This window comes from Equus przewalskii, chromosome 25 (assembly GCF_037783145.1).
Source record: "Equus przewalskii isolate Varuska chromosome 25, EquPr2, whole genome shotgun sequence".
Lineage (NCBI taxonomy): Eukaryota > Metazoa > Chordata > Mammalia > Perissodactyla > Equidae > Equus > Equus przewalskii.
In genome coordinates, this window is record NC_091855.1 from 21208615 (window position 1) to 21220258 (window position 11644).

General features: G+C 43.7%; 1 protein-coding gene across 2 annotated transcripts in view; it reads left to right on the forward strand.

Moving 5' to 3' along the window:
* Positions 1 to 7156, forward strand: part of GPATCH2L (G-patch domain containing 2 like) — a 60790-nt gene extending 53634 nt beyond the window's left edge. For both annotated transcript variants that reach the window (XM_070594142.1, XM_070594141.1), the window contains exon 10: positions 2107 to 7156. In XM_070594142.1, coding sequence (XP_070450243.1) covers positions 2107 to 2267 — 161 coding nt within the window. In that variant the 3' untranslated portion in view covers positions 2268 to 7156. The remainder of the gene's footprint in view (positions 1 to 2106) is intronic.
* The last annotated feature ends 4488 nt before the right edge of the window (positions 7157 to 11644 follow it).

Below are 11644 nucleotides of genomic sequence, written 5' to 3' on the forward strand. Positions count from 1 at the left end.
CCGTAGACAAACTAGAAGAATTTACAACTAGGATACACAACCATGTAGTAGGGCCTTGGGGACTAAAAAAAGAGAGAGAGAGGAAGATTGGCAACAGATGTTGGGTTAGAATGCATCTTTCCTAGCAAAAAAAAAAAAAACCAAAACAGGAAACAAGTGTTGAGAAGGATGTGGGGGAAATTGGAACTCTTGTGCATTGCCGGTAGGAATGTAAAATAGTGTAGCCGCTATGGAAAAAAGTATGACGGTTCCTCAAAAGTTTAAACATAAAACTACTGTCTGATCCAGCAGTTCTGCTTCTGGGTGTATATCCAGAAGAACTGAAAGAGGGGATTCAGACAGATATTTGTACACCAATGTTCTTAGCAGCAAATTCACAATAACCAAAAAGTGGAAACGACTCAAATGTCCATCACTGGATGAATGGATAAATGAAATGTGGTATAACCTACAATAGAATATTATTCAGCCTGAAAGCCTTCATTATTCAGAATAAAATTCTGCCGTGTTACAACATGGATGAAGGCAGTATACTAAGTGAAATTAGCCAGACACGAAAGGACAAATACTATGGTTCCGCTCATATGAGGTACCTGGAGCAGTCAGAGTCATAGAGACTGAATGTGCAAGGGTGGTGGCCAAGGGCTGGAGGAGGAAGGGAATGGGGAGTTGTTGTTTAATGGGACAGAATTTCCATTTGTGAAGCTGAAGAGGTTCTGGAGGTGGATGGTAGTGATGGTTGTGCCACAATGTGAGTATGCTTAATGCCACTGAACTGTACACTTAAAAATTATTAAAAGGAGAAATTTTGTTACGTATATTTTATCATTATAAAACATACATAGCAAAAAAAGTGTTTCTAGGGTAGGGATTTTTCACTGTGGTGGATGATCATGTAGTAATGGTAGGTATAGTTTTATGAAATTTCTTTTCAGTCAGATATGAGTGAACAAGCATGTGTGTGAGAGAGAGAGATTTGGATTGTGACGTCAAATGTATTTTTTGCTGCTGTGATTGAGGTTCTAAAACATATGACAGCCACTGCCCTCAAGAAACTCTTGTAAATGTGCCATAGAGTAATAGTTTTCAAGATGTTTTTTACGATAATTCACAGTAAGAAATTTGTTTGAATATGTATTAGGTGTACATGTAAATTTGACGTAAACCCTTGGGTGCTCTCTGATATTTTCTGTTCTTTTTCATTAAGAAAAAAATGTACTGGTCATGACCCACTAAATTGATTTTGTGACCCACAATTTGAAAATTGCTATTCTAGGTCACATTCCTGGGAGTAGAATTATTGAATGACAGGGTAAAAACGAAACTTTTGTATGTTTTGCTCTATTTTAGTCCATGTCCCTTTTCAGCTGGGTGGGATGGTGATTTGTACTGCTCTGCTGAGGGGGCATTTGGAAAAGTGAGGACAGTGTTTGTCGCAGTGACTGGGGAGTGCGTTTGGCCTCCAGTGAATAGGGTCCAGAATGGTAAGTGTCCTCAGATACATGGGACAGCCCTCCCCAAGCAGTGTTTCCATGTCCAGAACGTCTCTAGTGTCCCTATTGAGAAGCAATCTGTGATTGTGCTGCCGTTTTCCTTACTGGGCTGTCGTATTGGAGGCATGGGGTGTGACAGAGCACAGGGCTTGCAGTCCAGTATCTGAGTTTGACTCTCCTGCTACTTAACCAGCTCTGTTGTGTCCCTGAACAATTTATCTGCTCTCTCTCTGCCTCAGTTTTCTGATCCAGAAAATGGAGATGACCATACCTACATTAAGAAATAAGATTGCCATGAGTGTGCAGTGTTTACCCAGTACAGTGCCTGGCACATAACTGCTTACTAAGTGATTATTACTACCTTGTTAATTTGTTCTACTGAATTTATTTATTTGTTCAGTTAAACCCATTTTCTCAAGTGGAGAAATACTTATCTTACTTAAATCTTGCCTTTATTTTTTTGTAAAGAAAAAAGAGAAACCTTATGTGACCACTTCGGTTAATAGGACATAAAATAAAAGGATTAAGAAAATTTTGCGCTGATGAGTCTCTCATTCTAATTTGTCTCCTCCTGATTTTTTCCTCCTTACTTTTATTGTAACACCCTTACCAGTTCATATGGATGCAGTGGAGCCAGCCACCCCAGCATCGCAGGCCCAGAAATCTCCAAACTCTGAGTGGCTGGTCAGGACCTCTGCTGCAGAGAAAGCCACCGACTCAGCTGCAGCTACGTTTTTTAAAATGCCACAAGAAAAGAGCCCTGGATACAGCTAGAGAGCAGCATTTCCCCCCCAGGAGCCGACTGGGTGTGTTGAAACCAATGTTAGACTTCATATTCTATGGTCTCGCGTATCTTAATTGACGTTCTCAGTCCTTTCAGCACCAGGACCGACTCCTCCTCAGACAAAGCTGTGGACTTTCTCTTAGAAAATCATGTTCTGGAAATCTGTTTGTTTTTTTTTTTTTAAATCGTAAAGTATTGGGGCAGCAATTTTTTTAAAAAAACATCATCCTGTGTTCTATTTGTTACATTGCTATTGCTGTCCCAACAGCTACCCACAGCTCCGTTTAACAGAGCTGTTGCTTTTTTGCAGGTATCTCTTTTTCCTTGAAAAACTAGTAACTGCTTTTGCCTATTTTTTGTAGAGCTTTTAATATCATTTGAGGAAATCCCAAATTTGTAGCCAGTTCCAGACAGATTTAAACACTGAGTTAAGACCTGTGTGTGGAATTGTTTGCAGGAAGTGGGGCCTGCCTTTGAGCCTGGTCTTGATTCACTCAGAGTGCCAATAAGATAAATCTGCCACGTTCTCAATTTGGAGCCTCGGAAGAGACACCAGCAGCACCGGCCTTGGGAACTTCTTCCATTTTTCTAGATGGCCTCATGGGATCGCCAGCAGCTGCACTGTACTTTGCGTCATCTCCAAAGTTCGTATTCTACCAAAAGAGGACATCTACATCTGGGTAGATGGGCGTAATGGAGAAGACGGTGTAGGCGCACAGCAAACTTAACATAGTGGACTGTGTCTGCATACTTCCTGTCGCGGTGTGAGCCTTTAGGTACTCACTGGGACTTTTATTGTTCATATTATAGGTCAGTACCTACACCAGAAATTCATACTCTATTAGAATAATAGCTTCTTGGGGCCATACTTTGGGGAGGGAAAATGTCTTTTTGACATGCCTTTATACTTGGCATGTCTGTGACGGCTCAGCTGCCTGTAGAGTTATAGATACAGCCAAGCCTGAAGTTGGATGCTACTTTGTCAAAATGGGGAATAAGTGACTGCCTAGAGCTGCTGGAGGAAAGCCACGCTTTCTAAAAATCATCAAGAGTGTCCGCCATTCAGGGGCCTGGTGGACAGAGGGCTTTTTTTGGTATGTATTGAGCGCTTTTGCTCTGAAGTACACAGAAGCTGTTCTCTGAGTGCCCACTGCTCGGTTGGTGTTCTAGAGGAACTCCCACTCCTGCGTCTGCTTATCTTCCGTGTGTAAGTAGGTGCCGTGTAGGACAGAGCTGGCTTTGCCCAAAGCCTGGTTATCCCTTTTTCTCGCACAGAATGTCGTGGTGGGCTGCTCTGTTGTGTTCCCTTTAAAAGTTACCATCCTCCTCAGTGAGCTGCAGAATTTCCTGGTCAGTGGGGTGGGTGTGAATCTAGTTGGGAAGGGGGACTTGCCACCAAGTTTACAGAGCTCTTTGTACAGGACTGAGAACATGTCAGTTGTCCTGAACAAGGAATATGGTGGAGGGAGGACCAGATGGGGGTTACGGGGTGAGGAGTGGTGCTGAAGCCAGCCTGCATCCGTGGGAGCCACCCTGATCTCATGTCGCAGTGAGCGCACTTCCCTTCCCTGTGGGCTGCACCCAGCGTATAGAGGATAGGATGTCTGTTGAATATAGAATGGCACTACTGAGTTGTTTTAGTGATGAAGGCAGGTTTTGTTGTCCTGTGTGCGTTCTTACCTAGTCCCCATGGTGTCCTGAGGTACACGTTTCTAACATAATTTGTTGGATTTAAGAGAGAAACCCATGGACATAATTTTTTTGCATAAAGCTCCGTGGCTCATGCAGAGATTGGTCCTGTGTTCGTGGCTTCTTAAGACCTCTGCAGTTCAGGTAGCATCTTATCTTCAAGACATGTTGCCTAATAATTCTCCTTTCTACCTGTGATGAAAAATAGTTTATGTATTCAACTTTGCTTATGTTTTAAACATCTCTGTGATGTAAAGGTAGGTGACTGCTGCCATTTTACAGAGACAAGAACAGTCACAGAGTTTAGTGACTTGCCCAGAATCACATAATCAAGCCCAGACTAAAATCCCAGCCTTCCACTTTCTCTGCCCTGGGTTATAATCTTGTTTTTCTTTGAGAGACCCGAGTCACTCAGACCCATATTTTTGAAACGGTATGCCATGAATATTTATCATCTTTCTTGGGCATGCTTTTCTACATATTTTGAATACTTTCAACAGGGATCATCCCAAAACGCCCTATCTTCCTGTAATAAGTGGGGAAGAAAATTAAGTACCTAAGAGAATAGCTGTTAAGCACACAGTTACTTTCCACGCCGGGTTGTAAGTGGTGCGTCTTGTTTTAAACTGCTGCATGAGCTTGTGTACAGAATTATTAACCAACTTACTCTGCTGGAGGAATAACCTTAGAATTGAGTGTATTTTGAATCCTAAATTTTAAATTTCCTTTTTATATGGCAAAGTATATAATGTCATAAATTAAAAATCTGTTGCCTTTCAACAGAACACATAATTTCAAAATCAGGTTCTATAGTCTGTTGAGAAAACTCTAATAGTAAGACTTCCTTTGAGGATAATCATTGAGCTCACTGTTTGATCTCTGCAAAAATAATAACTGAAGCTGAGTTCCACAGTTCTCACTTATTTCAGGGTTCTGATTTTTCCCAGCTGGCTGCACAGTCTTCCTGGCTGAATCCTAATCTTGTGTATTTTCCACCGTGTACAGAAGTCAAGACATTATCTACTTGCATACGGATCATTCATGAAAGTTAGTTTTGCTTACAAGCTTAAGGGAATTTGAGATTATTTTTCAGATGCAGTATTTTAAAGGGAACACTTCATTTGCATCAAAACTCTTGTGTTGCTTCTTGTTAAGAACTGTTCAGCATGGGAAGTCAGTAGCTCTTTCCATAGTGCCAAGTTTGGGAGACGGAGAGTATGATCTTTACTGAGTGATATGTGCTTGATAAATAGGACACATTTAGTCTTGAATTCTTTAGAAATCAAATGTAATTGAAAATTTCGTAAAACATTGTTTCTCTGGGCTTTGAAACAGGCTGCAAACAAGGCCATTTGGGCAACAAAGTGACCAGAAGCTGAATTAGTTTCTTAATCTCTGATGTTTATGGTATCCTTTGCTAAGTCGAGCTCAGCGCCTAGGCCAGGTACTTAAACTATTTATGAATCCCAAATAGATGAATTTGATCTGTCTTTGCATTTTGGAATCAGAAACACAATCTAGACCACAGCATGGCAAATGCTGAAGCTGCAAAGTAAAGGAGCAGAGTTCTCCCAGAAGTCACTTTAGAGTTGATCAAATTCTAGAGTGTCGTGAGGAAGGAGGGAGGCCACCGTCATTGCTGATGTGATGGCTTCTCTGCTTTGGCTCCAGGCGAAGGCTCTGGTGATGCGTGATTCATTTCAAGTCTTCGCTTTATTTTGGGTTCATTGCCATGGTTCAGAGCCATGCACTTTTTGTTTCCTGGGGAGAAGGCTATGTAAAAGAGTCTCAGCATTAGATGCCGTATTCAGTGTTCTGTATGTCTGGCGAACTTTATCTGAGTTGAGATGAGAACAGAGTGGCTTTTTCTAGCAGCTGTGGGTGCAGTCTAGTTTGGGGCATGGCTTACACGATGTGTCATGGTTTGTGGGTTGGTGGGAAGGATGGTGGAAACAATCTGCTCCTTTTTGTTTTTTGGGTTTTTTTGGTGAGGAAGATTGGCCCTGAGCTAACATTTGTTGTCAATCTCCCTGTTTTTGCTTGAGGAAGATTGTCGCTGAGCTAACATCTGTGCCAGTCTTCCTCTGTTTCGTATGTGGGATGCCAGCACAGCATGGCTTGATGAGTGGTGTGCAGCTCTGCACCCAGGATCCAAACTGGCAAACCCCAGGCTGCCGAAGTGGAGCATGAAAACTTAACCACTAGGCCACCGGGCTGGCCCTGGTAGAAACAGTCTGCTCCTGCCATCAGCTGCTTCCTTTGTTAATGCTTGATCTGCCCATTTTACCTGTCAGTACTGCCTTATTTCCCACTCCTGTCGTGACAGTCAGTGGAGTCATTGATGATGACAGCAGTCAGGATGGGTTCCTACACATGGGTACAGAGGGAAAAGGTGAGGAAATCCGTGGGTTCTGCTGTTAGCTACTAGTAAACACGAGTGGCCCAAAGATGCTTTCACCCACAATAAGACCACAAAACTGATGAACATCAAGTGCCTGGAAACAGCAACATGAAAAAGAAACAAGGCAAGTGAATAATGTTACTGAGGAGTACACATTATAAGGTTTTTAACAAGCCCAGCAAAACAAACTTATGGCCAAAAGGAGAAATTTTCCTGCCACGGCAAATAGACATAATCAGCACTTGGTAAAACTGCCAAATTTGGGGAATAAAAAACCTTCCCACCCAGTATTGAAGAATGGGGCAGATCCTGAAGATGTTCTCCACGGAAAGCAGTCTTGGCAAGGTCGACAAGTGGGAAGAGAAGGGGAGATGCTTAGAGCGGGGGTGCTAGGGTCCCCACCAACAGCATCAGTACGCTCTTGTCCCGCCAGCAGCTCTGAGGGTGGGGCCTGGTCGCCTCTTACAAGCCCTCCAGGGGACTCTGGTGCATGCTGACGTTTGAGAACTGCAGGCTTTGCCACTGTTAAAAAGAAGTGTTTTAATGTACTGTTATCCCCCTGTGCTCTGAGGTGCTCTTATATTTCCCTCCGTAAGTGTACAGATATTTCGTATATGATTCTTTGCAGAAACTGTTAATGTCTTTATCTCCCATACTTTTTCCCTCAAGCTCTTGAAAGATACCCTGGAAATATTGAGGAAGAATGATGTGGAGAAAAATGTCATTGCGGCCATATTTAGATGGAAACAACCTTTTAAAAGTGGATTAAAATATAACAATGAATTTTTAGTCTGTGAGTGATAGTCATTTTTCACAATTGGCAGTAAAACATTTGTGTGAGATACTGCCATCCGTGCTTTTATGGTATTTGTTCATTGCATCCTCTTTTCATGGGAAAATGTCATGTATCTTCCAGCATCATAATGATGAAGCCTTTATAGTATGGCTCACAAAAATGAAAAAGATAATTGGAAGAAAAAACCACCCTGAGTACATAGCTATTATGTAATAAATACCTGTTGAGTCATTGCTAATCTTTTGCCAGGACTTAATCTCAGTACTTCAGAACCTGTAAAAATCAATTTTCACTGATCGCACTTAATGACACCCTGTTGTCTTTGTTTTACATTTCAGCTAGTAATTCTGCAGGGTTGGGGACCAGTAGCAACAGCATGTTACATTTTTTTGTTGTCTGACTCATAGATTCAGCATTTCAGAATATGGCACTCTAATCATAAACTTTGAAATGAAATCATGACCATTTTTTCTTTAGATTTTATTTCTATGAGTTGGGCTGGGCCCTAACTTTTTGCTAAAGCCTGCGAACCCAGGTTCTCTCTGGGAATATGTGTGGCTAAGGAGGAGTTCTCTAATACCATTCCTCAGATGCTCCTGTTGTTTTGTGCCCAGGTCTTAATTTATAAATGTGACCCACGACGTTAAACAGGAAAAGTTTCATGTTATTCACAGTTCCCCTACAAACAAGAGGCACAGCTTGCCATGCAGGGCCACAGGACGAACACCAGATTTGGGTCAGGAGGCAGCAGACAGGAGCAAGCAATAGGTTAGGCCAGAGCCTTTATTGAGGTTTCCTCTGGAAAGGCAAGGCAGGGCAGGGTAAACATTTTAGGACTGGCTGGTGTGAATAATTCCAGGGCCTTTGGGCTGCACCGTGGTCTCAGGTTGCCTGGTCCCTGGCCCTGGGATGATCGCTTTCTGGGCGTAGCGGCCAGATGGAGGAGGTGTGGCTCCATCATACCTCGTGAGCGCGCACGTCACAAGCGTGCTGCTTGCCTGAGTTCTTTGCTATTGCTGAGAATTGGCTAGCCTAGGAGAGGCAGTCTCTCCGCAGCCAGAAAGGTTTTTGAAGATGTCAAAACATCGTAATAGGAAATAAAAAACGTGGTTAACACACGTGTAGGCTGTTTAGCTCTCATTTCAATTTTTGCAGTATTTTAAAACATATACTTTTTCTTTTCCATCTTGAAAACCAGTTAAAATTACCTCTGGCCAAAAATGTTAGCGTTACTAGATATTAGCAAGGTGTGAGAATATAAAAAGATTTTTAAGATGTGAATTATGAAAATTAATGTTCTCTTTCTCTAGAAGTGAGTTCTGACCCTTGCAGATCGCTCATTCAAATGTTTTTAATTGAAAAAGGAAAGAAAATAGAGAACTGACGAACAGCCTTGGTAGCTTTGACTTAAATAAACCCGTTTCACCTTATGTAGATTCTGCATCTCGCTCCTCCCCGTGGGCCGTGGATTTCTTCATGAAGAGCTGTCGTCACCGTGCCAACTTCTGCCACCCCAAAATCGTGGCAACAGTTTGAATTGCTCTAAATATTTATCTCACTCATCCTCCCACCTGTGGTCAGCAGCTACTGCAAACTGGCCGTTTTCAACCCTCTGCCCCGCCTTCTCTCAACCTCAGCAGCCTGCCACACCCCTCCCCCAGCAGATTACAGAGCCTTGGTGGGGAGCCTGCATTTAGACACCTTCACACACACCCTTCCTCGCCTCTTCCTGAAAGTGTCTGTCCTGGCCAGCAGGGATCCCTTCTCCTCTGCTCTGGGTCCTCTCCCCTGACCAGACACTGAATCTAGCTGCTGCTTCTCACTCCTGGCGTGAACAACTTTGCATTTAAACACATTCAAAGACTCCCTCTTCAAAGAACAACACCCTTCCTCAATTCTTTGAGCCCCATCACTACCACTAAGTGCACTTCCTCTCCCGCGCTTCCTGCCCGGAAATCTTCAGTACACGGAGCAGTGGCTTCTCACCCTGGCCGTGCACTGGGATCGCCTGGGGAGGTTTCAAAAACTCCCAACCACAGACTAATTACATCAGCTTGGGATGGTGGGACAGCTTTTGTCTTTTTAAAGCAACAGGCAGCCAGGGCTGAGAACCACCACATGAAAACCTGGCCCCTTGCCACCGGTAAAATTGTTCTTGCTGGGTTCACCAGAGACTTCTAGTTGCCAAAATTTACTCCTTAGGTTGATCTTTATGACTTGATACTGTATAACTACTTCCTTTTTGGAATTCTGCCTTTTCTGACCCTGCTGTTCCCTGGTTTTTCTCCTACTGTTTTTTTGTCCCCCGATGAGGAAGATTGGCTCTGCGCTAACATCTGTTGCCAGTTTTCCTCTTTTCACTTGAGGAAGATTGTTGCTGAGTTAACATCTGTGCCAGTCTTCCTCTATTTTGTCTGTGGGACACCGCCACAGTCTGGCTTGATGAGTGATGTGTAGGTCTGTGCCTGGGATCCGAACCTGCAAACCCTAGGCCACCAAAGTGGAGCATGCAAATTAACTACCACACTACCCTTTCTCCAGCCCCTTTCTCCTACTTCTTTGCTCTTTCTCAGTCTCCACAGCTGGGTGGGCAGATTGGTTGGTAGGTCAGTCTAACACAGACTCAATGTCTGTCTCTGCCCTTCCCTCTGTTACTTCACTTAACACCTGTGTGCTAACGAGTTCCTTTGCCATCTGCCTTAGTGCACTGACTCGAAGCACAGACTTAGAGTGAAGCATTTACATTCATTAATAATCGTGGTAAACTTCCAGGAAAGCATACTGAAGGTCTCTCTCCTTCCCTCGCTTCTCTTTGAGGTAGGAAGGATTGCTAATCAGGCTCGTCAGATTCTGAGATGGGTCCCCCTGTTTCCTAGTGGGTGGAGTAGCTGTTCATGGGAAGTCAGGCTTGAGCTGTGGTCCACCGTCCCTTCCTCCCTTCCAGGGTCTTCACTGGCAAGGAGGCCTGGGCCCTGCTACGTCCGAGGAGGCTACCCCCATCTAGTGTTCTCTTCCGGTTTTTACTTGCTGCTGCTGGTAAGATTTTAGTTTGGGTTTAGGAGGTGAGACAGACCCATTTCCTCAGCACTTTTTGACCTTGGTACTGTGTTAGATCTTACTTTATCAGAGAGCTGTTTATTGGGGTTTTAGGCACCAGCCCTACTAGTCATTAAGCGAAACTTGCTTTCCCGCTTCGCCACCATCGCTGCATGCTGCCTCTGGAACTGGATGTAGGGGTTCCACCCTCGCCAGAAGGGACCCTGTGTGTTCATGGCTGCTTTGCATCCTAGTTTCTGATTCAAAATCTGGAGTGGGTGGATCTGATTAGTAATGACGTGCAGCTGGAACACCAGCTGCGGGAAGCGAGAGTGAGGTCATCTGGAATGTTTAGCTTCTGTTGGGGATGGATGAATTCCGCAAATAGAGGGCGACAGTTCAGAGGCTGCACAGCCGGCTGCAATAACAAAGGTCCGCTAGAGTCATTGCCCTGGTCACTGTTCCAGCAGACAGTTCTCCAGTGCTCACCAAGCCCGTCTTCCTCGGAGACCCCTTAGGGAAGAGGGTGGCTGCCCCAAAGCAGGGTGTTCCTAGGTTAGTTGGGTGTCCTCTGCTTGAAACCAGTAGAACCCTTTCTAGAGCTAGTAATAATAGTGACTCTTTATGGAGTGATTATTATATGGCATTTGTCAACAGCATCTCACTTAGCCCTCAACAGCTCTAAGGTAGGTACTTTTCTCTCTGTTTTAAAGCAATGAAATATGCGTACAGTTATAGATTAACTTGCTCAAAGTCACAGAGCTCATTAGTGGATTCAAACTCCAAGCCAGGATTCAAGCTCCAAGTCTGTTTGACGCTGGAGTTTCCTTTCTCAGCCAATACCCTATGCTGCCTCTTTTCAGAATATAAGTGAACTATTGGTGAGCATGTATATCTGAAATAAACTACGTGCCACTGGGCCCAGGGCTAGGTGTCTACCGACACCCTCTTACCCCATTTAACTGTTGCTCCTGGTGGGCTGTTTCTCTATCAAAGCAGCGGTGATTGGGTTCACCTCTACTCTGTGCCTACATCATTGAATGGAGATAGGCAATTTCTGTGGCATCCTCTTATAATGACCTCTTCTTGTTTTTGGAAGTGACTAGAGCAAAAGTCAATAAAAGCTTCCAAACCTGTGGGAATAAAAACGTACTGTTCTTTGTGTGCCAAAGTAAAACTGATGTCTAAGCCAGGAGGACATGGCTTTGAGTTGTTAATGGTAGTGATGGACTATGCTGAACATCTTGCGAAGCATCTCATAGAACTAGCAAAATAGCTGTCTTAACAGTCTTGGCCTTTATAAATGTCCCTTCCTTCAGGAGCTTTGTATAGAACACATTTTATGCCAAGAGCTGTGCTGGGAGCTGACTATACAAAGAGGAAAGGTGTTCTTGCTGTCATGAGGTTCTTGGTCTTATGAGAAAGAGGCAAGAAAAGCGAATATT